Raw genomic sequence first — 24,970 nt, 5'->3', positions numbered from 1 at the left:
AGATAAAGGGTGGGAGGTCCGGATATAAGCGACAATGACTTACAATGTTCCCATCCCAAAGACAACAAGCAGGCCGATTTTCTTTGCTTTTGGTAAACGTAATTCGCTGACAGGACGAATTGGCAAGGCCAGAATGATCAAGTCGAAGACAATATTGAGGACAGAGTATGACATCCACAACGTCTCATTGTGCAGACACCTTGGGTTCTTGATTGTTTTGTCCCAGAAAGAGGCCATTGGCTTGCATTGAAAGATCGTGACTAGGACGTAGGCGAGACCCCAGGACGTGACAACGGCGATGCCGGTGAAGCAGATTCGACGAAAGATGGGCGTGATGAAAATTCGGATATAAAGACAGAAAAATGAGACTTTGTTGACGGCAATGACAATTTTGTACACGACTTGTGCGCCGAAGAACCATTTAAGTGCCTTCATTTGGTCTGCGTGACTGAGGTCTGCAGAATGTTTACCGTAGCCATAGTGAACAGCTAGGAAAGGAAGAGAAAATGAGAAACACATTATTCGAAGGGACGGCATAGAAATACATACCGGAGCATTCTGTGATTGTGAGAAGAATTGAGCAGATCAAGGATGCAAGAATCGTCCAGTCATCAGAACCCAACCGACCATGATGAAAACGAATAGTCAATCTCGACAGAACAAAAAGTCCCGCCAGAATGACCATCACCACGCTACAAATCCATAACGGAAATCCTCGATTAGGCGTATCGGACGTGCTCAATCCGATTTCATAGGTCATGACATTTGGAAACTGCACGATGCAGAACTGCAAGGTGCCATCGACAAGCACTGGCCAAAGGACTCGATATAAGGGCCAGACGTGGGGCGACAACCTAGTAGGCTGGTATGCAGGTGTGCGCAGGATCACATCTTAGCTTTTCGATGCAACCTCGACTCACTCTTGTTCGCTTGTTTTGGGGCGAGGAAAAATATCCGATGTCCATTGCGCTAGAACTATTTTATGCACATTGCAGGATTCGTGCTATCGTGGTTGTATCGAGGTGGGATTAAGATCGACATGAGGCTTACCCGATGTCCGGCATTCGGCCCCTCAATGGGGCAAAAATGGCTTGTTCGTTGTCAATTTGATGCTGAGTAACCCGGAATCGCCGACGGAGTAATATCTGACAGGAGTAGAATGCGACTGAGTGTCCACTGAAATAAATGGGCTTGTCACCTGTGCAAATGGTGCGTCCTTTTTGATAGCTCTCAGTACCTCCCATTTTCGGATTGAAGATGTCACCCCCAAAAAAAAACCACTCAAAATACAACGTGGAGCCGGGCAGCTCCGAGTGGGGGTTTGCAATCAAAAAGTCCTGGGTTAAGGACAGACCTGCCTGGCTTGGCAGGGCCGGAACAATCAACTAGGCTGCCCCACAGCAGCTCGACGGAACCCGCCACAATCCTCCAGATTGAATCGCGAGCCAGACTCCACACTTCGACCCTCAACACAGCGACCCCGGCCATATCGCCAAGCCACCGTCGAACAACATGCATATCATAGAGTTCTCAGTGGACTCCCAGCCTCGTCCAAGTTGAATCACAACCCGCTGCATTTGCCGGCCGAAGTAGCCACCCCGTCCTTTCGCTTCAAGTCTGGCACCAGGCTAGTTCCGAATAAACGCGGTTATAACCTGTCATTGCCTCCGGGGTGTGTTATTTTACGCTTCTGACGCACGAAAAAAGGGACCATGCAGTTCTGGAAACCAATTGGGTCGATCGCGTTCCTGGCGTCATGTCTTCCAGCTGTCTGGGCTGGGCAGGTCGGTGCCACGGTCAAGACGACTAGCGGCCGGATTCAAGGCCATGTCGCTGAGCGCAAGCCTGCTGTCTCCGAATACTTGGGTATCCCTTATGCTGCGGCGCCTATTGGCGACTTGCGATTCGCCGCGCCGGTTTCTTATAGGTCGAATGGGTCAACGATTCATGCACATTCCTATGTAAGTCATGACCGATTATCCTATTGCTCAATAGTTTATGCAGCCTCACTGACAAGCTAATGATAGAGCGTGTATGTATGAAATTTTAGTTGATGCGCAAAGGATGATCTGACTAGTTGATAGTGACTGCCCGGCCAATAGTGCCCAGCCCCCAGACTATCCTGGGTTCACTCCACAGGCCAAGCGGATTATGCGGGAGTTTACTACGGGGAATGAGCAGGGTGAAGATTGTCTCTATATGAACATCTGGACGAGACCTACCGTCAAGCCTAAGCCTGTGTTGATGTTTATCCATGGGGGACGTAAGTGAACCCCGCTATTATCCTTCAAAATGTTCTAACATCACAAGGCTTCACGATTGGTGGTGCCCACAGCCCCTACTATGACGGACAGGGATTGGCAAATGACCAGGATGTCGTTGTTGTGACCTTCAAGTTCGTCCCTGCACCTTCACCTATATTGATCATCGCTAAATCACTTACCCAGCTACCGACTCAACATCTTCGGCTTCTCGGGGGCACCTGGCCTCCCCCAGAATATTGGCCTTCTCGACCAGCGCATGGCAGTCGAATGGGTCCACCGCAACATCGCTGCTTTTGGTGGTGACCCTGAACGCATCACCATCTTCGGCCAATCAGCCGGTGGTGCCTCTGTCGACTACTACGCCTATGCATGGAAAGAGAAGCCTCTCGTCGCTGGCCTGATTTCTCACTCTGGAACAGCGCTGAGCTTTGTGCCCAACACCCCCAGCCAAACGGCCAATTACTTCTACACTGTCTCCAAGACCCTTGGCTGCGGAGATTCGCGCACCGAGCCCCACAAGGTCATTGAGTGTATTCGTGGCAAGTCGTGGAAGGAGGTGGTGAAGGCTACTGCCAAGGTATCATTCGCTCCGTCGCCTGCTCTTCCCCAGCCAGTGTTCCACCCGACTGTGGACAATGTGACCGTGTTCAATGACTACCCTAGTCGATCCCGCAAAGGCGAATTTGCTTCTATCGTGTGTATACATGCCATTTAGAGGCTTAGACATCTGCTAATATTTCAACAGCCGTACCTCGCCACAAGCAACAACTACGAACCCGGCTTCTACCGCATCAGCGCCTTCGCAAACAACATCTCCTTGACAGACACAGAGTGGGACAGATTCAACCTGGCAGGATTCACTTGCGCCAGCAAATATGCGGTAGACGGTCGTCTCGCCTACGCCGTTCCGGCCTGGCAATCTCGCTATTTCGGCGACTGGGACAGCCAGTATCTATACGATGGCAGTGGCGCATACCATGGAAGTGATATCCCGATGCTGTTTGGCAGCGGAGAGGAGGTCACTGGTATCCCCAACAGCGAGTTGCAGGAGAAGTATTCGAATTACATGGGGGCGACGTGGGTGGCTTTTGCTAGTGACCCGCGTCGTGGCCTGGAAAAGCAGGGATGGCCAGCGTTTGATGCGTCAAGTAAGTTTTCAGTCTACAGGTATTTGGTGTGGATGATAATAACCTCCCTGTAGAGCCGAAGAGGACGATAGTTGGTCTGGGATTCAAAAATGGAACTCTTGCCAAATTCCTTGATCCTGCTGATGTTGAGAAGGAATGTGCCGCTTTGCATGGTAGTAGCCTTCCTGGAAAGGGTGGATTCTAGATACAGTACTCCTTTGGAGTATGACATGGACAGAGTTTTAAACATTAAGTGCAATCAAGTTGATTTCAAGGGGATAGGTGTGTCTATATGAGGCTTTCGAGACGAGAATCAGACGAAAAATCCAATCCATAACCGACCGATAGATAGCATCAATCCAAAAAGTTTTAACTCCTTCCTCATCATACGCCTTCCATAAATCATGAAGCACATTCAAAGCATTTCGTATATTCTGACAACGCCAGATAGTCCATTGGTGCTCGAAGAGCTAGACGATGGTAGCCCTTTGAGATTCATTTCGTGCTTCCGCGCCAATTACGAAGGCAGGCCAGATCAAGCACTTGAAATGTTCGTCGTCCTGGTCGATAGATTGAATATGTAGGAGCGCCGAGGTGACCGGTCCTCCGATGAGAGTCTCGCTCAGACTGTCCTCGATAGTTCCATGCATGATTTGAGACAAGTAGATTGAAACTGCTTCTTTGTAGACGCTTGCAAGATGGTATCTTGATTTCATGAGGCATGGGTTCTCGCTGGAGACGGCCCATTTAATTGGCGAGAAGCTTTTCAGAGCCGGTACAATATTCTTTTCAATGTCGAGGGGTGATGCATCGGATTTGAGGGCTTTGTTTAGCAGGGAGATTATATAAAGGAGTTCTGCAGGACAGCCGGCCCACAGCTCGCCGTCGGAGTTGTTCATAATTTGCCTCGGTGTCATTGTAGAAAATAGCGGCTGCTACGGCTGATTGTTTCTCACGAATGCTGTGCCGAGAATTTGAAGTCTAGGCGGGTAAGTAAAATGAGGTTAGGAGGGAAGCAGGAAACAACATACGCTGCGTACGTCATTTCAAATTCCTTTTCAAGACTGTTAGCGCCATATCTATTGCCTTTTTTTATGTGACGGTGCATTTTTCGCACGAACAATCGCGTTCAGTGCTTCCAAGTGACATTTCCATGATTCTTTGGAATCGATGAAGTCTTGCCACGCCAGCAGAAAAATGCAAGCAATCGTGCCATCGATATTGCGCATGCAAGGATAAGCAATCTAGTTTCGTATATGTTTCAATGCCAGCTGTTTGTGTTTCAAGGTTTCGTATATTGTAGCTGATTTTTCAGGCGTCATTGAACGCTGTAACTCCATGGAACTAGCATAACTTCCAGGTTCTGAAGAAGACCCAGGCTCACTCGGGCCATTGTCGAGTATTCTCTGAGACTGATGCAATGCTGCGATGGACAAGACAGTATGAAGCAGTGCTGGGCTCGAAGGGATCAATCGCATGAACTCCCTTAAAGGTTTGTAGCATTGCAGTTATAAAGCCCGCTCTCCACCGAGCAATATCGATCAACTAGTACTCAGTCAAAGGAGGCAATATAATGACGCCAATCTTAAGACATACATACAATACTTGATATCAAGCCGATCTTTTGGCGACAGATCTTGCAAAAGCAGGTCAAAAGGCGACCTGGCGATCGGAGCAATGACTCGCTGTGCATCAGTGATTGGTACCGAATTCCCCATCAATTTGTCTCGGCTAGCCACGCCATTTGTCCAACGCAGGGGTCTTGTTGTCCCGTATCCTTGGCATTCTTCGCCTGAACTGGTACATTTCTGGCAGCTCGGAAGCCCTCGATCGCATTTCACGCGACAACAGGTTCAACAAGATGCAGATAAGTGTGTACTCATCTTACTCATTTATCGAATCTCTGCGGAGTGGGCGTTTTTTTTTCAGCTGGTCTTTTATGGAATGGAGAAACTGCGGACTCGCTGAAGATGGTCTGATGAACTGGGAGCCCATTACAAAATGTCGATATCAGTGGAGAATCAGTATTGTAAGGGATGGTCAGATTGTATCATTGTAACTTAGCCAAGAGTATTAGTCATGCTCGGTCGCATAACGTAATCCACTAGCGAGTGAGACACACGGGCCCGTGAGACAGAAAACCAGCTACTATAATTTCAAACCAATTTATTAAACCAACAACGCCATTGATTTCAAATTTCTATCTATTAGACCTATCAGGGCATTGCGTTCTTTTATGCCCTATTTGATGACAGTCGCTGCATCGCGGGGGTGCGCGTGTAATTGGCTGGGAAGCTGACGCAGCTGGTTCCGCCGGGGCAGTATTAGGAGCTTCATGAGCCTGGTTCATCGACTCCCTGGCTTCTTGGCCCGTAAAACCCTCCGTATGAGCTACGCGCTTAGTCGTTCTGTTGCGTTTTCGCTTTTGTGTCTCGTTTTCAGCCCGTAAATCGCGGACTTCCTTTAGAAGGATTGCATTAGAATGCAATGATTGCTGATAGCCCTTGAGGAGCTGATCAATAGCTATATTCGTAGGCGTTGGTGGGCTTTGCGAGCGTTTCTTAAGCAGTGCCTTGATTGACGAGCCCTGTCGATTCAATTGTTTGAGATTTGCCGGCGTTTTAGGGCTCCACGCGCTCGATTGGCTCCCTGGTCGACTACCTGAGGGGGTAGGTGTCTGAAGTTGAACATCAAGCTTTGAAATGACCTGATCGGGATCATATGGTACTAAACCAGCTGCGACGAATGCATTTTGAATAGTCTCTGGTTTAAAGGCCTCTTTGCGAGCTTGTGGGAATGCTGCAAGGAAATCAAGCTTGTCGATATGGTTGACCCCCAACCGTGCTTTGCGCTCAATCAAGCTCCCATACGCGCGCTTTAGGGGGGCAAAACAGCCTATATCCAAAGGCTGTAGTAGATGAGACGAATGCGGAGGCATGCAGATTGGAATAATATCATTTTGCTCGCACAATCGATCAAAACGGGGGGTCAAATGACTGCCATGGCCATCGAGAACTAGTAGTCGATATTTACCCCTAGTACGACTAGTAGTCGCAGGGATAAATAGCTTTTCTAGCCATCGAAGCCCAATTTCGTCTGTAGTCCAGCCATTCTCACTGATTTCGATTCTCCAATTGTCGGGTAGGTCATCAAACCATGCATATTGTTGGTACTTTGACGATTTGAAGATAATGCATGGTGGGAGTATAAAGCCCGTTGAATTCACACATTCAATCGATGTGACCCATTCGCGATTCCCTGGCTGTAGAACTGACCTCCGACCATAGTATTCAGCTCTTGTAATGACTTTCGCAGTGGCTATAAGCCCCATTGCGAAGCCAGTTTCATCAAAATTGTAGATATCCTCAGGTTGGATACCATTCTCATCGATCGTGCGTCGTACAAGGTCGAACCATGGTTTAATAACCCTCGGATCTTCGCATTTTGCCCTCTCATAATTATATCGACGAGAATACCGCGATTTGAGCTCATCATAGCGCTCTGTATATCTGTAAACCCAATTGACTCCAACAGTCTGACTACCACGCTCTGCTAGTAGAATATTGGCCATATCCCTTACCATACAAGGCCGGGGAGCTGATCCACGTGTATCCATAGAGAGTATCCACCGTAGGAGCGATTCCTCTTCAGTTGGAGTCAATTTATAATTGCTGGCGCGGGTTTCCGATCGATGAAGTTTGCCATTGTATCGGCGATGGAGAGTTGCGGTAGGTACTTGAAATCGGCGCGCAGCTTCGCGAATTGATCGAAATTCTTTGTTCCGAAAGGCTTGTATTGCGAGCTGGATCCTACCTTCTTGGTTGATAGAATTTTGAGGATTTTGACTGCGAATTGGGGGCATAGTGGGTAGTTGAAATGAGGAGGTTGACGCGCTGGGGCGCGACCGCGGTTTCTGTCTCACGCGCCCGTGTGTCTCACTTGCTAGTGGATTACGTTACATATTTTTGTGTGAGAACGAACATAACCAATGCAGAAGACAAGGTATCTATGATTCGTCCAGGTGATTGGGTCTAAAGCGGTACCGACAGTTATGAGCCCGGCTTGCTAAGTGAATAATCGCCTGTTCTGTCGAATTTGAGGCTATTCACACTGTCCATCTGTTGAATTGACCCCGTCGGTCAATTACCCCTGAGATTGAACCGCTCTGACATCTGCATCTGCACTGCAAGCAGTACAGCTGATATCACCATGGAATCCTCTGTTATCGCCGCTACGCAGAGCGTAAAGCTGCGAACGTCGGCCGATTGGATCGATTGGATACGTGCTATCCGCGATGCCGCCGAAACCGATCGGGTATGGGAGTTCATCGATCCCGATACCCCTGAGAGTATTCTACCGAAACCGAGAGAGTGCCCTGAACCACCGTCCCCCGAAGCGAATGCAACGGCGATCGATCTATATAAGATTAATTATCAGCGATGGGATCGAGAGGAGAGAGGACTGGCCAATATCAAGAGAGTGATTATGGCAACCATTGAAGCTGCAGTTAGGGACCAGCTGTATGATAAGCCTACTGTTTATGGATGTCTAGTGACGTTGAGAGACCGATACTCTGACTCTGGAAACCTCAATGAGGAATATCGCCAAGATATGTACAATGCAGTGTATCCCCCGCGGAAAGGTGAGGATGTAAAAGCATTCGTACGTCGTTGGGAGAGGATGAGAGATCGGATGATTGCCATTGGTGAGACTCAAATGCAGTTCAATAAGGACTTCCTATTGGCAGTGAAGCATTTAGCACCAATGTGGTACACACAACAGCTTCGACCCATCACGATCGAGAGCATCAAGATGGATAACAGTGTGTTGGCGAACGACTTCCTGGCTCACTACCGCGAGCACTATGGTAACGCACCTGCACCGGCACCACCGACCAACCTGCGAGGTAATCCAGCACCGAGGTCGACATTTTCGACCCTCCAGGACAGTCCTGAGGCTTCGCCTGATTTGGCAAGCACGACAAACTCAGCTAATAAGAAGAGGCGGTCGTTAAAAGACGTGCCAATAGCTGAACGCTGGTGTCCATGCGGCAAGAAAGATCATAAACCATGGGAATGTCCGTATCTTAATGAAAGGAAGAGATCAGCTAACTGGAGCGCCAATTGGAGAGCTCAAGGCAAGATCAACCGGATTCTGAAGGATCATCCTGAATGGAAAGAATTCATCGACAAAGAGATCAAGCTAGTCAACCAGCATGATTCAGCCGAAAACCGGGGAACTGCCCTAGGAACTTGGCCAATGACGACACTGGCACTGAATTGTCTGAATCAAAAACCGCACCTAAGGGATGAATGGGTATTTGATACAGCAGCGCATCGTCATATCTGCGTGGACCGAGATTCGTTCATTGATTATATCCCTGATGAATCAGTCGTCAAAACCGCTGATAGCGTCACTCGTATCTTAGGATATGGAACGGCAGTAATGCACTGCGTCGATCCTAGAACGGGTAGCAGAAACAGTGTCAAATTGCATAATGCCTGTTATTTACCGACCTTCCAAGCCAACCTAGTCTCGTATGGTTGTGCAAAGGAACGTGGCTGCCAGTGGGACGAGATGAACAACTGCATGAGAGACCCAAGAGGCATCCCATTTGCACGTGTAGCCTGGAACGAGAGTGCAAAACTTTGGCTGTTTGATAAGCCACAGGGTAGTGCATCTAACTGACTAGCCGGTGGAACTGCTAGCTCAGAGAGGGAGTGCACCGCTGAGTATGCAATGGCAGCGCGGAGGTCGACGGCACCAAGGACCTCTGAAGCATTGTTAGATGTGTGTCATCGCATATTGGGACACATACATCCAAAGACAGTGAAGAAAACGGCTGAGATGGTGGAAGGAGTCAAGATCAAGGACCCTGAATCAACTTGCATAACCGAGTTCCCGTGCCAGGTGTGTAATCTGTCAGACGCACCACATCAGATATCACGGAGACCGGCAGGACGTACATTTGGCAGGGTTGGGCCAACTGTATTATGATCTAATCGATGTTGAGGTTCCAGGATAAGGCACCGAATTGATGCCTCATTCCCAACCTCTGTCGGCATGCCTGTCCAGGGACACCGGAGGCACTGAGCTTGATATACGCTTCAGGCTCTCTTGCCACCATTATATACTACATTCGTGAGATCTTCATGGAAGAACCCCGATCGAGACCGATTATGAGGGATTTACTACTGTCAGGGGCTTGCCGCCCGTTCAGGGATAAATACCCCCAGAAGCGCACGTAGACAAGACAATATACAGTCAAGTTCAAGTTCTGTCAATTCCATTAAGGTCGATTTGTCTAGCAGGCCCTTATTCAATATTTAGTACTTCGTCGTAGCCTATCTCAACAATCGAAATGCCAAAGGAGTCGTACAATGGCCACCGATATATCACGCACTTCTATGTGTCGGGTATTTGGTTCCACTGGGTGCATACGCATGCGCGTAAATCGGAGTGTCAAACCGGTATAAGGCGTTTCTATATCTGGCCACCCGTTTTTTGAAGATACCACTCGTTGGAATTCACTCAGATAATGAACGCTCAGTGACAACTGATACTGAACAAGAACTGGAAGGAATTGGCTTTGTGGTGACACATACTGTGGTGCATAGTGCTGAGATGAACGGCCCCGGTGAACGCTCAGGGGGTGTCATTATTCAGAAGGCGAGAAATCTGCGTATTGAAGGTCAATTACCCGAAGCTTTGTGGCCAGAGATGGTATACGCTGCGGTGTATATATTGAACAGGACCCCAACACGCATCGAGGATGGAAGGTGGATAATACCCTGGGATGAAGCGCGATCACACCTTGATCAAACCTATGTGAGGTCACATCTTTCGTGTTTGAGATTGTATGGCAGTCTCACCTACTGCCGGACACCGAATATTCCCCGTTCTCATAAGCTCCGGCCTCGCGCGGAAGTTGGTTTCTTGGTTGGTTATCAGGCTTCGAATGTCTGGAGAGTTTGGATGCCGTTACCTGGTAGGATTCAAAGCGTACGTGATGCTGTGTTTGACGAATCGTGTCGCTGGTATCCCGGTATGCAGTATTGGGAAGAGCACCCACTGCTGATCCCAGAAACCCGCGATATCCTCAATGATCGTGAGGAATGGCGTGTTATCCACCGCGAGATAGGTCTTCCTGATGATTGGATCAAGACTCGAATCGGTCCTGATGAATCTGGCATTGCATTGCCGAACCCAGCACCTGTAAACACCCAAACAGTCAGTGAACAGGCTGGAAATGAGGAAGGCGGCAGTGAAGAGGACAGAGAGGAAGCAGCTGATCGTGAAGCGACACCTGCGCCTACCCACGTTGAGGCTGCGCAGCAGTACACTCCGCCACCTACTGTTGAAAAACCATCTCGACGATCGAATCGATCACCTGCTCTACCAGGTGCATTTCCAGACAAGCTATTATCAAGGTCGTTGTCAGAGCATCACATTTCGGCCGAAAAACCAGCTACAGAGGCTGAGGGGTGGAAAACAAAGAAAGGTCTCCTACAGAGTTTGAAGACCAGCAGGTTAACCAGCCTCAGCAGCAGCAGGATTAGTTATTTGAACCAGAGCCCCTCTCAGAGAGCGAATCGCAATTGCATCAAGAATTGACTGCACCACTACCGGCTGTGACACCCCGGGATATCGATCTGTCGTTGAATCCAGTTAATATTGTTGATGGTAAGCGCGAGCGCAGGTCTACACGTCGAGACGATTATGCGTACCATGTTATTGAAAGTGATTCACCGGTCGAACCACCTGATCTGTTATATGCATTCGTTACTGCATTGAACGCTGAGAAACCGAGTCGTCACCGAGACGACCTGCCAGCAGCACCCGAGCACTGGAATGATATGGTTCGACACCCCCACTGTGAGGCATTCATGTCAGCTGCCGCCGTGGAGGTTCGGAACTTGAAAAACAAAGGCACATTTAAAGTGGTTGATCGTCCGAATGATCGATCTATCCAGGTGTTACCGTTGCGCTGGGTTTTTGACTATAGTTTGACCAGGATGGCAACCTATTGAAACACAAAGCTCGCCTGTTTGTGAGAGGTGATCTAGAGAGAGTGACTTCAGAAGAGAAGCGTGCTGCTACCCTCGCTGCCCGTACGGCACGGATCATATTTGGTTTAGTTGCTGCGTTTGACTGGGATCTGAGGCAATTTGATGCGGTAAATGCTTTCTTAAACAGCACGCTCCCGAAGCCGGTGTATGTGAAGCCACCAGATGGATCGAACCAACCGAGCACAGTATGCTGAAAGCTTGTGAGAGCACTGCATGGACTAAGGACCTCACCAAGGCTTTGGCAGCAGGAGGCCTGTGATGTGCTAGGAAAGCTTGGGTTGACACCACTACCTGAAGGTCCCTGTGTGTTCATTGGTAAGAGGATTTTCGTCTTCTTTTACATGAATGATATTATCCTGGCGAGTGCACCTGATCAACGAGACCACGCTCATGAGATCGAACGACAGCTCCATGCACACTGGGAGTTTACGTATCATGGAGATTCCCGCTGGTTTCTTGGGATTCGGATTATACGTGATCGGTCAGCAAAGAAACTATAGTTGTGTCAGGACGCCTATATCGCAAATATGGCAGTCAAATTCAATCTTGCAAATAAGCCTCGGGTGATTACGCCAATGACAGCACCAGACAGCCTAAGGCTGTACGACGGTATACCGCGCAGAGAGTACATCGAGGAGTTCTCCGCCAAGTTGGGATCAGCTCAGTATGCTACTACAATCACCCGCGTTGATGCCGTGAAAGCCACTGCTCGATTGGCACAGTTCTTGACCAATCCGGGACCTCAGCATATTGATGCAGTTGACCGAGTGGTCACCTATCTATACCATACGATATTCTGGGCGACTACATACGGCATTGGCAGTGGATTGTAATCGATTGAGTTCTTTAGTGATGCGTCATTCGCAGATAATCTCGACAAGACGAGCTCCGCTGGATATCCATGTCAGATATATGGAGGACCAGTTGACTGGAAGGCTTCGAAACTACGCACTGTCACTACCTCAACCACTGAAGCGGAACTACTTGCTCTATCGGAGGCCGCTCGGACAATGCAGTATACGATGCGCCTACTGCAGCATCTTGGTTTCCGATTAAACCATGGGATTACACTACGGTGTGATAATCGTCAAACTGTCGATCTTATCACGAGCACCAACACCAAGCTACATACGAAGCTAAAGCATGTCGATGTACACAACCACTGGCTTCGACAAGAAGTGGCAGAGGGAAGGTTGACGAGCAGATGGGTGCCAACCGCAGAGATGGCTGCGGATGGCCTGACCAAGCCGCTCACACGGCAAAACCATGAACGATTTGTCCGATTGCTTCGATTACATGATATTCGAAGGTATATCGAGGACTGAGGCAGCTGTCCCTGCCTAATTGGGACCTTCAACGGTCAATATCAACCGGATACAGCATTCAACACGGTGATATTGGAAACCTCAGGTGTTCTTGAATACTGAAGGGGTGTGTCGGTATCAGTGGAGAATCAGTATTGTAAGGGATGGTCAGATTTTATCATTGTAACTTAGCCAAGAGTATTAGTCATGCTCGGTCGCATACACATTTTTGTGAGAGAATGAACGTAACCACTGCAGATGACAAGGTATCTATGATTCGCCCAGGTGATTGGGTCTGAAGCGGTACCGACAAAATGACTCGCGGGAAGGCCAAATACCCTAGTCCAGTTTAGGGAGCCAAGACGTGGTGGTCCAAATAAAGGCTTTTATTGGTGGTTGCTGTGACCAAGTGGGTCTACTTCGTGCGTCACTCTCAACTGACAAATCAACTTGCACCCAAGGACCAACTAAAGCTTGGTCGGAAGCATGTTTGGTTGAACATCAATGCGAGGGCTTCGATTTCTTGGCTGCCTTTGAAAGTCTAGCGCGATGATCCATGATGATGTCCCTTTCCTACAATAGACTATGAACCCAGGCTTGCGTGATCCGCCCGGGACAGTATATAATGCCTCCCGTATGCGACGCGCCCCCGCTTTGTTATCATGAACCACCAGCACCATGTCCATCACCACACACCTGACTTTGAGAGCACCTACACAACATGACGTATATCACAACTTAAGAGGCGACAGCTACTGCCAGCCACTATCCGGGTCAGCCGTTTTCACAAGCTACAAGCCCGCCGACATTGCGGATCTGAGCGAGATCCGGATTTGCCTCATTCGTGTGGTATCGAGGATAGACAGGGATGAGACAAATAACAGCGGCTGCTTGCTGGGCCGCCTAAGTCGCTTGAAGCAACCTTGCACAAAACCAGCGCCTCTCCATACAACCCAAAATTGCTGCATTGTTCAAGAAGTGACGGTCCACGAACCCGTTGTCTCCGCCGATACCCAGGAAGAACCCACACGAAGAGAGGAAAGAACTTCCAAGGTCTCATTTCAACTGTCAATTCCTGCAAACCTTGCAGCTACAACAATCACGGAGCTGGCTGATGTATCCTATGTTCTCGTCGCTTCTGCGGTCACTTCGAATGGTCGGCATTTAAACGCTTGCCATGAGCTCCGAATTATCCGACAAATTATTCCCGATCGCCCGTCAATTCAGAACACGCGCATGTACTCGGGCTTGAACCTAATAACGAAGATTATCTTGACCCAAGGCATCACGTCTGTGGCAACTTCCAATATGCCGCTGAATGTGGAGGTGTTTGTTCGACCGACCAGACCTGCCGATCGACCGATGGAGTATAGATGTGTGGCGATTCGGGGCATTCGATGGCGCGTTGAAGAGATTACCAAGATTTTCTATCAGCCAGATCTTGAAGCAAACAATGAAGAGGTTCAGCCAATCGAGGAGCAATCGTCCACTCAGGAAATATTCAGTGGGATTCAAAAGGGGTATTGGAAGGCTGAGAAGAATCAGAGCAAGATGGAACACTCGGCACGGCAGCAAGACCCATCAGTTGAAATTTCATTTCAGATTGCAGCTCCTCGGGGTATCAATGCAGCAAGCGAAATCAATATTGAAAACTATGACCCCAGTTCAAAGTCACTGGATTCCATACCATCTGAGCTCCAAGAATCATTCTCTTCTACCACATCGAGAAGGATGCTTATCACTGTTGAGCATCAGATAAAGCTTGATATTTTCTCGTCCGAGGATACATTTTGCGTCGTCAAGCATACGCTGGTTGACCGCAAGCCACTACAGACAGCCTTGAATGCTTGCTTCCCACTTCGAATCACCGATAGGGGCACAGGTAATGTGGGAGAAGACTTGAATCGGCGAAATCCGCCACGATATGAGGAAATTCCTGAATCACCTCCAGGTTATGATCGAGCTTTACGCTAGAAGCAAATTGAACAAGCCAGTAGCTCCAATGAATATAATGCTTCATGAATCGTTTGTCCAAGATGTATAATGGCATACCTTGTTCTGACCAGAGACCGGGATAGTAGGAAAGCACGATGGAAATGAACAGAAAAAGCCAACGTTTTGCAATCAGATTAAGCTGACGAGGCACGAATCTCACGATACTCTTTTATCCCCGGGAGCTCATAGTATGGCACATGGAAAATCGAAATAGAAAGAACATCCGGCGACCCAGTAGACGGATCAGCCGCTTCGCCGTATTTTTCAACGGAATGGAACATGCCCGGGTCGACGGCTAGCAGATCTTTGATAGCAAGCGCCTGGTCAATACCCATAGTATGACCTATTACATCTAGGCACTCCCTCACCCACAGACGTTGCGGGTGTTTTGGTCCCTGCACCATACCGGCAATGAATAGGGGCCAGAGTAGCATCAGTCCACCTAGGTAACTGTCGGACGGCAGCATGGGTATTTCGGTAACCATTTCTGAATTGCAAGCGCCAAAATGGAAGGGAACACTGCGGCAAATATCGAGGCCGAGTCTCGTAATTGATGAGCGTAGTGTATTGCAGTAAGAGCGGAAGTCCTCAGATAATGAGGCCATAGGCGAGCTTTCGGAGAGTTTGTGGACATGTGAGAGAATGATCTCGCTGACCAGTATCCGTGCGACACGGTAGTGATTCCAGCAGCTTGGGGCCCAGATATCCGGGTAACCGTGGTATACGTTATTGTATGGTCGGATTCCGCGACAGCGGCGCGCAAAGGTACGGTCCATTGGCATTAATGTGTGGTTGCTGTATGTGAAATCTGGCGGTAAAGCAGCTAGCCAGGCGATGAGGTCTGCTTCGATGGTATAGGCTGCGCTCAGAACCTGCTGAGGGTCTTTGTATACTTTTGCATGAATATCTGCCCGTAGGTTTGAGAGGTGGCCGATGATCAGAATGAGTTTGTTGCCGAGAATTTCCTTGAGTTGGGGGAAGAGATCGAGTTTGGAGCTTTCTAGTAGATTTGTGGGGACTCGGACGTCACGCTGGAGACAGCTGTTGATCTACTTTTTTTGTTAAAATCATAATTGGAGCTGGGGGTTGACGACACGTACAATCTGATATCTAAGATGAAGGAATAATCGCACGCCCACCTCACTTGTCATCTGGGTAAAGCCTCGATGCTCAAGGAGGGCTGCAGCTCCCGAGATATGGTTTGTCCAGCCTTCGATACCTTGCGGAGCTCTCGATACAACGACCTAGTCGGATTAGTACAGGTTTATTGCCTTGACTGAGGGTAACTCACTTCATAAAGCGCCATTAGAATAACTGCACCCAGAGCTTGATTTGTCTTGGACTCAACAGGGTCCGCCAGCGCCCCGTTGATCAACCTCAGCGAATTGCCATATTCTAAACGAGCAGTCTGTCTTAATGAGGGCTCCTTGCGGACCCGCGAAAGCATGGCACTCGCTACAGCCACAACACTGGATTGTATCGCTTGCTGACCCAAGGAACCACCCGGCTCCATGAGGAACTTGGTCAAATTATCCGCCATCAAATGACTCCCCGGAATTGCATGGGACTGGAGGAAGAAACATATCGCTTCTTGTTTTGAAAGGCCCCGAGAGGGACTCATAATCACCGGGCTCGGTCTGAATTGATACATAGGAACTCGGTCGTTCGGGTCAGAGTTGAAGTCAACAATGGAGTCGGCAAAAGAAGTACCGGAGCTGGAAATCGACGGTGCCATATTTCGGCCATGTTTGAAGTAGCGAGATGAATGTGGTGGGGCTTGGCGTTTATGAGGGTCCGGCGCAGATGCGGCCGATGCCGACGATGAGGACGCGGAGCTGGATGTGATGGCCTTTCTCGCGACATGAGCCGTTACGTCACGAAAGATCAGCTCGAGCTGATCTCGATAGCCTGGACATTGTCGGTTGGTTCGAATACATTGAGCGCAGGCCGGTCGGGCTTCGTCGCAGCGTATCTTGCGTTGGCGGCACATGCCGCAGCCTTTGCTTGGTTTCCCATGATAACCCATGATGCGCGAAAGACCTCCTGGGGGTATTGAAGTGAGCCTAAGCGTGGACGGCGGCAGTTCCAGGGGCGAGATGCTCTTAAGGCTGAAGGTGGGAAGGTGACGTTCGTGTGGTGCGGGCTGGAAGCTTAGCGTCGAACGGGCGGCCCCCAAACAACCACAAGAATAACAACACCCAGCACAGCCTCGGACACACTAACCGCATTCCTAATAGGTGCTGCAGAAACATTTCCCCATTTTATTGGGTCAGCGGAGTAAGATGCAACCCTCGGGGGACGGTGGGATTTTCAAGGGCGTTTTCCGACAAATTCGATAAGCACTCCCCACACCGTCTCTGCAGCCATGACGCCGCGAAGTGGGTTGACAAGAGCATTCGTTATACCTAGTTGGACTCATAAAACTATTTGTCCCTGGAAATACTGGAAAGCTGACTAATTATAACTTAAAAACCGGCAAGGTTCTCACGCAGGAGACGATAAATAGAGTACGAAACGCCTGGGCCCCATTCGGTTCGCCAAAGCAGGAACAGTATTAAGTGGGATAGTCCAGGGGACCGAGGGTGTCTGGAGCATCCCAATGCTCCTTATTTAGAAAGAGGCCAGATGATGGCCTTTGTGATTGCCCTTCTTGACGATCAACAGTCGTTCATTCTATGTTTTGTGGCTGATAGAATTTCATTCAAAGACACTTCCTGCAGAGGAAGGAAAAAGCCCCACGTGCCCCAAACGGCCCCCGCCGCCCCAAGGAGTCATCGCACTTGTTTTCCACAGCATCGAACCGCGTCTCCACCTATTTGAAGGATCTTCGCTTGATACTCCGGCATCCGCTGATTGATTTCGTCCTCGTTTATCTCTTTGGATAAGGTAATCGAGGTGATTGCCCCCCGGAGATGGAGAGCATCCTTAATCGGCTGTACGCCGCCCTCTCCCGGGGGGAGACACTCATATATTAATGGGGTGCATATACCGCCGAGGCTGTGAAAATTTCCAATAAGGTGTCATGTAGTAGACTGCATCTTCAAGCAATTTGACGTCATCTTCCCTACCAGCGCCCTCTGTGTTTCCAGTTTTAGAAAGCATGCCAAGCTTTCTAACATGCCTTCTGGACCCATTTGCTTGATAACAATTTGAACGTTAGATCTATTAACGATACATGGCAGCTGAATCGATTTGTGTACCGAAATACGACATGGTTCGAACAATGTAAGAATATAGTGTATGCGGACAGAAAAAGTTGGAGTATCATCTGTTGACACCAATTGCGAGATTTCGGACAAGAATCGCGGCATGAATTGGTCGGTAATACTGCACTAGTGTAGCCAATTCTCGGCCATTACTAGGATCTATTAGAAGTAGCCCTGACAGAGTCCCTGTACACTCCGACGCCCAAATTTGAAGGAGAATATCGGGTAACCCTTCAGATCGCATATCCCAAAAAGACACCCGTGGCTTTCCGAGGGCTCGAGCTAAACCCGTGAGGCTCGAGGCTCGCATCACAATGACAAGGATCCACCTGTGAAGTGCCAATTTGCATAAACGGCCTCAGTGGCTGACTCATTATGAGTTGTTCAAGTCCGAGGCCAAGCTCATGCAAGTGATCAGCGTTGTCCCAAGTTTCACATTGTTCCGGTGGGGGGCCAAATAAACACTAGCTTTTCTAAGCCTCATTCAAGCAAAAGCCGCACTGCCTTACCACAGCCCTATACCTCACAAGCACGAGCCCCTGGGGAAACCCCATCGCAAGATCTTTTGCATATGGAACCTTTCTGTATACGGAAATTGAGCTGATGTGGTCTGATGTCAGTGTGTATCGATCTAGATGCACGGAGGACCAGCCTCCACGCGCAGCTGAGATATACGCCCGACACTCACCCCCCAAATTGGGTTGAACCTACCTAAAAGGTAACTTAAATGCAGTACCGTTACTAGTACAAAAGTGGTAATCAAGATGCAGCAGAATAAGATTTGGGGCCCAAACACATGCGACCAAAGCTACCAACCAACACCCCGGGACATAGGTGGCTGGGAGATGAGAAGCAACCACAATATCTCACAGGGGCAGCCCTAAGCGGGTTGAAATGGCTTCCGGTTTCAGTCTCTGTCGCGGGCTGTCGACTAAGGGAACTGTCAAAGAGCGCAAGATGCTAGTCAAAATGGATAAGTGGGAAGAAAGCTTGGCTGTGGGTTGGGGCCGCTAAACCTAATTTGAGCCAGGTGTGCGAGCCAATCACCGCGCACCTGGCGTAGGGGCTTGTTTAACTGCTCTATTTTTATGCTCTCACGTCATAACAGACAGTGTATAGGGCTGTCGCAACAGGTATATAAGTGGCCAAGGGAATCTCTTGGTATCCTCAAGCTCCGAACTGCCTACCTTTTATGATCAAGCCAACCCAAGCCAAGCCTATCATCCATGGGTAAATTCAACTACAGCGACGGCATCGCCGTTCTTGAATTGATCGCCTACCTGCCCGCCTTCTTCGTTGCTGCTTTCTTGGTCTTCCGCCATGGTATACGTACCTCTGGTGGTTTCATTTTCCTTGTCATCTTCGGCCTAGTCCGTATCGTCGGCGCGGTATGCGAACTGGTTACCATCAACTATCCGTCTAAGGGAGTTTATATCGCAGCTGCGATTTGCAGCTCCGTTGGACTGTCACCACTTCTCATGACATGTTCCGGCATGCTCTCCAGAGCGTAAGTCTCCAAATACAGCTCCCGCGAAGTGAATATATTCTTACCAACCGCAGTAACGAGTCCATGCCTCGCCCCACCATTCCTCCTCTCCCGCTGCGGCTCTTCCGTATCGTCACTATGGTTGCTCTGGCATTGACTGTTACCGGAATTTCCTGGCACATGAAGGGAGATACCATCGAGCCCAACGTCGAGGTCAAGGTCGGCATGATCCTGTACCTTTTTTGCTGGTTCGTCCTGATTGCCGGTCTCGGACTACTCTTCCTCCAACGCTCCACCATCGCCAAGGGCGAGAACCGAAACCTGGCTGCTGTCGGCGTCTCCGCCCCATTCCTGCTTGTGCGAACTGTCTACGCGATGCTGGTCTGGTTCCTTGACAACAGCACTTTCAGCCCGGTCGGTGGAAACAACACTGTCAAGTTGGTTCTGTCCGTGCTTGACGAGATCGTCGTCGTCTTTACTTGCCTGGCTATTGGCTTTACTTTGCATATCCGTGAAAACGAAAGAAAGGAGTGGAAGGAGGTTCCTGACCAGGAAGTTGAGGCTCGGGAGCTGCTTGCGCAGCAGAGCCAATACGCGCCCTATCGTTAAGATTAGAAACCGGGGGTATAGTATAGTTGCTGCTTTGGTGGAGCATTTTTAGATTTAATTTCACGGTCTCTCCTGTCTATATTGCTGGAGATTCATGGGCTACGTTTCGATTTTTCAGGACTGATGGATTTCATATTGTTAAAAAATGACACAATTTCACAGTTCTATGTCACGAGCATCTTTAAATCAGCAAAAAGCAAAACTTGGTAGCTTGGTTAGTAGCTTAACTCTATGGTCAGGCTGAGGCTGCGATGAAAAAGTTCTTGGTTCCCGCTTAGCTCTTTCATCCCAACAGCACTGGCGGTCAATGCCGTCATTCAAGCCACAAGTAAAGTAACCGCGCGTTCATCTGGCCCCCAATCCCCATATATTTGGGGGCCAGATCTCCTGTACAGGCGTATCCAATCAGAATGATATAAGGAGCTCACGCCGGCGTAGAAGTGGATCAGTTTGTGTTAGTCTTCGCTTCCGCCGATCATGGTCGAATCTGGTCTGCTTTGCGACCATTCGGCTATGCTGTAGGATCGACGCCCTGTCACTCCGTCTCTGTTCAGCTGTTGTAAAATAGACCCCAATATATTGCTCTTCAATCCTGGATGCTCAGTTTTTCCCCGCAAGTGAGTGTCTCAGTGGTATAAATGCAGCCGATGCGCACCATTACGTTTACCTTCTACCGAAAACACTTTTTGGGATTCGGCTGTCCCTCAACTCGCCACAATGTCAACAATCAACACTTCGGAGCTCTCATGCTCGCCCTTGCAGCCGGCAGCGCGGCCTTGCCTTGGTCATCAACCGCGACTTCCAGCTCGGCAGCTGCACCAACCGGCACTCCTTCCCCTCCGGATTCGACATGGCAAAAAGCCGGGGTAAACTCAGCCCTTACTCAGATACTGACGGGCTTGGCCTGCCAAAGGGGTCCCCCACGGGGCTGTGAGCTGTCCCAGGTGCACGTTCTCCACCGCCACGCGCAACGGTACCCCGTTTCCTCGGATTTCTTGTACATCGCAACATTTGTCAGTGCTTCAAAGAATTATACCACAAAACACCCGCATGCCGAGATCGGCCCAGGAACGCTCGCGTCCTTGAACGAGTGGGAGGTTTGCTGCGCGAAGACACTCTTGTTCCCGCAGGCGCGGCCACTGAAGCTGCAGTTGGGGCAGAGTTCTGGTCGACATTTTTACGATGTTGCTCGGGCTCAGGCTAACTGGAATGGTTCTTTGTGCGGATGGAAAGACTCGTTCAAGGCCTACATTCCGCACCACTGATTACCCTCGAAGCTTGCAGAACGCACGCTGGAGGCTGAGTGAGTCTACATTTTCACGCAGTCGATACAAGAGCCACAGACTAACAATACTTCTCTATAGGCGGTTTCTTCAGCAATACCGGTGCCAACAGCTCATTGCCGGAATATGACCACATTATTATGCCTGAGAAGACCGAGTACAATGACACCCTCTCATCCTCAAGCTGTCTCAAGGTGAGAGCACCTTGGAAACTCGGGAACAGCAAATCTTGCCTTTCGTTCCTTTTCTTGTCACGGATGCTGCAACGAAGCGTTTCTCTGCATATCTCCCGCGAGATTTCAAACTGAATCTTATCGAAGTACTCGGAATGATGACCCTATGCCCTTACGAATATGCTGCCCTCAGTTGCTCTTCTTTCTGATCTCTTTTCACTGAACACGAATGGCACGACTTCGAATACTCCCTCGATCTGGAGTTATACGATCTGTACAGTTTCGGCTCTCCAGCTGGACGGGCCCTCGACATCGGCTATGCGCAAGAGCTAGCGGCACGCCTTGAGCACAAGTTGATCAAGAGCAGCGACAGCAGCATCAACTCGACATACGACGACAACGCCAAGGACTTCCCTTTGGACCAGCCATTTTACATCGATATGTCCCATGATGACGTTATCGTCCCCGTTTTTACTGCGCTTGGCGTCGACTAATTCAAGGATAGCCCGTGCGAAATGCCGGCCAAAGTTCCGCACGCACTACCGCGTGGCTTCAAACTGAAAAATATGGTTCCTTTCGGAGCTCGCCTGGTCACTGAAGTCTGGACTTTTCCTAAGAACACCTCTTTCCACGATCTGCAGTCCCTTCTCTACAAAAACCCGGATCTTTTCTCGAAGAGCACTGAGCATTATAACCGCCTGGCGCTGAATAATGCTCCTGTTCCGCTTGATGGGCTATCGGCTTGCCAGTCGGTCAACGGCTTCTGTTCGGTGAAGAGCTTCCTCCGCCAGGTGCCTAAACTCACCAAGGAGGCAAAGTACGAGGAAGCCTGTTTCGCCTCCTACAACGCCACTATCTCTGCTGATAATGGACAGCCGCCGAAGAAATAGACATGGAGAGACTTTCGGTGTTGCTAAGCCGACGTATATACTTAAAGACATCGAACATACTGTGAATGTATTTAATCAATAGGTTATGATCCATAAAAGATGTCACGGCTAGAGGGAAGGTGCGCTTAATGTGATACATTATGTATTTCATTTCACAGTGTCGTTATTAAATCACATTAACTGTAAAGCTCGAAATGCGAAATCAAGTGTGCAATATGATGTTCAGCCCACCCCATCCTATCTACCTCAACTCCCAGATAACCCCCAAAACCTCTGCAAACTCTCCTTGGACTTCAAATGATGCCACCGAAGATGCCCTTCAGCCCCAGCAATCAACTCCAAAAGCACACCCGTCTCCTCGGGATCCGAAAACATCTCCCCACACATCCCAATAACCAAACCCGCAGTCGAAACAGCAGGGAAACACTCCGAATTCGCCATTGCAGTCCCACAAATATCCCTCACATAATCCCTAGTCTTCTCATCCCGCTCCTGGAGCATCCGCATCCCATTCATCCCCAGCATGGGTATATGTGGGTCACAAGCCAGCAGGAGAATCCGACAAAGTCCCAGGTACTGGTGTCCCGCAACATGGCAATCACTCGCGAAAACTGGGTTGGGAAATGTGGGCGGAGCCGTCTGTGACTGGAAAAGAGGTGTAAACGAGTTCGGACGGCAGTTTTCCCAATCCTTCGCGTACGCCATTAGTTTGTCCCAGGTGGGCGTGCTTCGGTCGCTTTCTTCGCTGTAGACGAAGTTTGTAATTTCGGCGGCGTGTGACATTATTCGGTAGGCCCACATTACATCGCTGGTTGGGGTGAGGGATCGGTCGATGTTGCAGCGGTTTGCGAGGGGGCCGACGGGGCGCTGTGTTAGGTTTGCGATGAAGATATCTTGTCGGAGGACGACTATTAGGGCCGCGTCTGTTAGGAGGGAGGAGCAGAGGTTGTCGTCTAAGATGCGGAGGAGGAGTTCTGCCGACATGACGTGAGATCTGCATTCTTTGTCTGCGGGTTCTTTTGGGTGTTAGATAGGTTGTTGATATGCTGAAGAGGACGTACCGGTCATCTCTTCTAGAAATCGGAATAATAATGCCGAGACGAAGAGCATGTCGTTGATTCCGTCGGGATTGCCGTTTTGATTCTCGCTGAGGGCTGGAATCAGTGTTTCTAGGCAGTCGTGTTGATATTCTTCTGCGATGCGAATGTAGCTTGGGATTTTGGCGCTTTTGTGCCGAGCGGAGCAGGCGAGGACGGCTTTCAGGAGGGTTGGATTTATTGATGCGTTGCTGGAAATGTAGGCGCAGAATTGCCTTCCAGGGTCACAGTAGTCGAACTAGGTCAAATTGGTTCAGATATCGCTTTGCAAAAAGGGCTGAGGTATTGACGGACCCAGAGGGACAAGTACGTAATGAAATATTTGAAAAGCTGTGCCTCGTGTAGATTTTTCAAGGATCCCGATTGAGCCACATTTGTATCTTGTGGATGAGGTATCAGGGGTGAGAGCGAGTTTTGTACACTCTGATTTCGAGAATTCGCAGCAAGATATGTGGTTGCGTTGGTAGTCTGCGAAGGCGAGAATTCCCCATCCCTCTGATACCCATTCAAAGCTGCAGGGTCGACAAAGTCCGCCACACGCGGACCAGCTGAGCATGAGTCGGAAGGTCGATCTGTAGCTTCAGGCGAGGAAGAGATGCGTACTCCCAAAGTCGTCTTTGGATCACCAAGCAGAACTCGAAAAACCGTCTGTCCGCGGCCTGTACAGGGGGTATTGGCCCGCTTGCAACTGCGACATGGTGTGTCGACACTTGCGTCGCCTAAGCCATGTCAATATTATCCCACGGTATTCAACTGAGCTTATGAGTTTACCTACACCTGGAGTGCCGGGCTCGACACCGATTGCTGGGCAATATCTGTTAGTTTTGAGCATTTGCACCGCTGACTTTTGCGGACGCACCACGCGCGGAGTCGTCTTGCGCCTCTGTTCTCCATGCTCAAGTAAAAGCAGGGACATCGCCGTCAAGTGCTGGAATGACTTGCAGCCAGCATGAGCATAGATGATGCTGTCGTGGAGAAGACATTCCTGAGATGTTCGTGGGGGTTTGCTGTTAGCTAAGCCGTGCGGGGAAGTCAAATCCCCACAGCTGTCTGCCGATGCAACAGGAGAAAGTATACCACAATTCCATGACTCAAATCAATGCTGCACAAGGCCGACTAGGCTATCTGAGCCGATTCGAGATGAGCCGTTTAATGAACTCCCAAGGGCTTATCCTAAGTAGAAGAGAATTTGCAAGAGAAGGCTCCCGATGACAAAAACCGAAAAAAATGATGCGAGCCACATGGAACGTCCATAAAATGCAGTAAAGCATTGCTATTCTAATATAATTAATTGAAGCCACCAGTAGATTCTGAGGCTAGAACTCTCGGACGCTTGGGCGCACCAGTGCCGCAACATGCAGGAAACTATGCACAAAGTATACTTAAAATAAAGCATCGGGAACAAGCCAGATCCTTTCAGACAGATTCAAAGGATAAAAAAGTATCAAATGATTAAATGCAGAGCTG

At 49.4% G+C, this 24,970-nt stretch overlaps 11 protein-coding genes across 11 annotated transcripts; 5 read left to right on the top strand and 6 right to left on the bottom strand.

Moving 5' to 3' along the window:
• Positions 1-39: 39 nt before the first annotated feature.
• On the bottom strand, positions 40-435 carry N7532_010023 (uncharacterized protein; the record flags this gene model as incomplete). The annotated part of the gene is made up of 1 exon (XM_056622514.1): positions 40-435. One exon carries the CDS (start codon positions 433-435, stop codon positions 40-42), a length of 396 nt encoding a protein of 131 aa, XP_056469930.1.
• A 1,277-nt stretch (positions 436-1,712) lies between these two features.
• On the top strand, positions 1,713-3,596 carry N7532_010022 (Carboxylesterase type B; the record flags this gene model as incomplete). The annotated part of the gene is made up of 7 exons (XM_056622513.1): positions 1,713-1,961; positions 2,028-2,032; positions 2,085-2,263; positions 2,311-2,395; positions 2,448-2,958; positions 3,010-3,412; positions 3,466-3,596. The coding sequence occupies 7 exons, from the start codon at positions 1,713-1,715 to the stop codon at positions 3,594-3,596; spliced, it is 1,563 nt and encodes a 520-aa protein (XP_056469929.1).
• Positions 3,597-3,861: 265 nt separating this feature from the next.
• On the bottom strand, positions 3,862-4,308 carry N7532_010021 (uncharacterized protein; the record flags this gene model as incomplete). The annotated part of the gene is made up of 1 exon (XM_056622512.1): positions 3,862-4,308. The coding sequence occupies one exon, from the start codon at positions 4,306-4,308 to the stop codon at positions 3,862-3,864; it is 447 nt and encodes a 148-aa protein (XP_056469928.1).
• Positions 4,309-4,343: 35 nt separating this feature from the next.
• N7532_010020 (uncharacterized protein) lies at positions 4,344-4,620 on the bottom strand (the record flags this gene model as incomplete). The annotated part of the gene is made up of 2 exons (XM_056622511.1): positions 4,344-4,470; positions 4,493-4,620. 2 exons carry the CDS (start codon positions 4,618-4,620, stop codon positions 4,344-4,346), a joined length of 255 nt encoding a protein of 84 aa, XP_056469927.1.
• Positions 4,621-4,635: 15 nt separating this feature from the next.
• Positions 4,636-5,188, bottom strand: N7532_010019 (transcription factor domain-containing protein; the record flags this gene model as incomplete). The annotated part of the gene is made up of 2 exons (XM_056622510.1): positions 4,988-5,188; positions 4,636-4,876 (listed from the first exon to the last, which is right to left on the bottom strand). Exons 1-2 carry the CDS (start codon positions 5,107-5,109, stop codon positions 4,636-4,638), a joined length of 363 nt encoding a protein of 120 aa, XP_056469926.1. The 5' UTR covers positions 5,110-5,188.
• Positions 5,189-7,600: 2,412 nt separating this feature from the next.
• Positions 7,601-10,950, top strand: N7532_010018 (uncharacterized protein; the record flags this gene model as incomplete). Its single annotated transcript, XM_056622509.1, is given in 4 exon segments — positions 7,601-9,065; positions 9,084-9,301; positions 9,869-10,793; positions 10,904-10,950. The coding sequence occupies 4 exon segments, from the start codon at positions 7,601-7,603 to the stop codon at positions 10,948-10,950; spliced, it is 2,655 nt and encodes an 884-aa protein (XP_056469925.1).
• Positions 10,951-13,442: 2,492 nt separating this feature from the next.
• Positions 13,443-14,738, top strand: N7532_010017 (uncharacterized protein; the record flags this gene model as incomplete). The annotated part of the gene is made up of 1 exon (XM_056622508.1): positions 13,443-14,738. One exon carries the CDS (start codon positions 13,443-13,445, stop codon positions 14,736-14,738), a length of 1,296 nt encoding a protein of 431 aa, XP_056469924.1.
• Positions 14,739-14,893: 155 nt separating this feature from the next.
• N7532_010016 (Zn(II)2Cys6 transcription factor) lies at positions 14,894-16,785 on the bottom strand (the record flags this gene model as incomplete). Its single annotated transcript, XM_056622507.1, has 3 exons — positions 14,894-15,808; positions 15,860-16,003; positions 16,051-16,785. The coding sequence occupies 3 exons, from the start codon at positions 16,783-16,785 to the stop codon at positions 14,894-14,896; spliced, it is 1,794 nt and encodes a 597-aa protein (XP_056469923.1).
• A 2,406-nt stretch (positions 16,786-19,191) lies between these two features.
• On the top strand, positions 19,192-20,060 carry N7532_010015 (uncharacterized protein; the record flags this gene model as incomplete). Its single annotated transcript, XM_056622506.1, has 2 exons — positions 19,192-19,472; positions 19,526-20,060. The coding sequence occupies 2 exons, from the start codon at positions 19,192-19,194 to the stop codon at positions 20,058-20,060; spliced, it is 816 nt and encodes a 271-aa protein (XP_056469922.1).
• Positions 20,061-20,707: 647 nt separating this feature from the next.
• On the top strand, positions 20,708-22,406 carry N7532_010014 (histidine phosphatase family protein; the record flags this gene model as incomplete). Its single annotated transcript, XM_056622505.1, has 5 exons — positions 20,708-21,279; positions 21,338-21,363; positions 21,425-21,537; positions 21,780-21,958; positions 22,022-22,406. The coding sequence occupies 5 exons, from the start codon at positions 20,708-20,710 to the stop codon at positions 22,404-22,406; spliced, it is 1,275 nt and encodes a 424-aa protein (XP_056469921.1).
• A 246-nt stretch (positions 22,407-22,652) lies between these two features.
• N7532_010013 (uncharacterized protein) lies at positions 22,653-23,516 on the bottom strand (the record flags this gene model as incomplete). The annotated part of the gene is made up of 2 exons (XM_056622504.1): positions 22,653-23,422; positions 23,468-23,516. The coding sequence occupies 2 exons, from the start codon at positions 23,514-23,516 to the stop codon at positions 22,653-22,655; spliced, it is 819 nt and encodes a 272-aa protein (XP_056469920.1).
• Positions 23,517-24,970: the final 1,454 nt, after the last annotated feature.

The sequence above is a fragment of the Penicillium argentinense genome (genome assembly GCF_028826775.1).
Source record: "Penicillium argentinense strain IBT 30761 chromosome Unknown utg000010l_segment0_segment0, whole genome shotgun sequence".
Taxonomy (NCBI): Eukaryota; Fungi; Ascomycota; class Eurotiomycetes; order Eurotiales; family Aspergillaceae; genus Penicillium; species Penicillium argentinense.
Note: the sequence above shows the minus strand (reverse complement) of the source record. Positions and strands in the feature narration are given on the sequence as shown.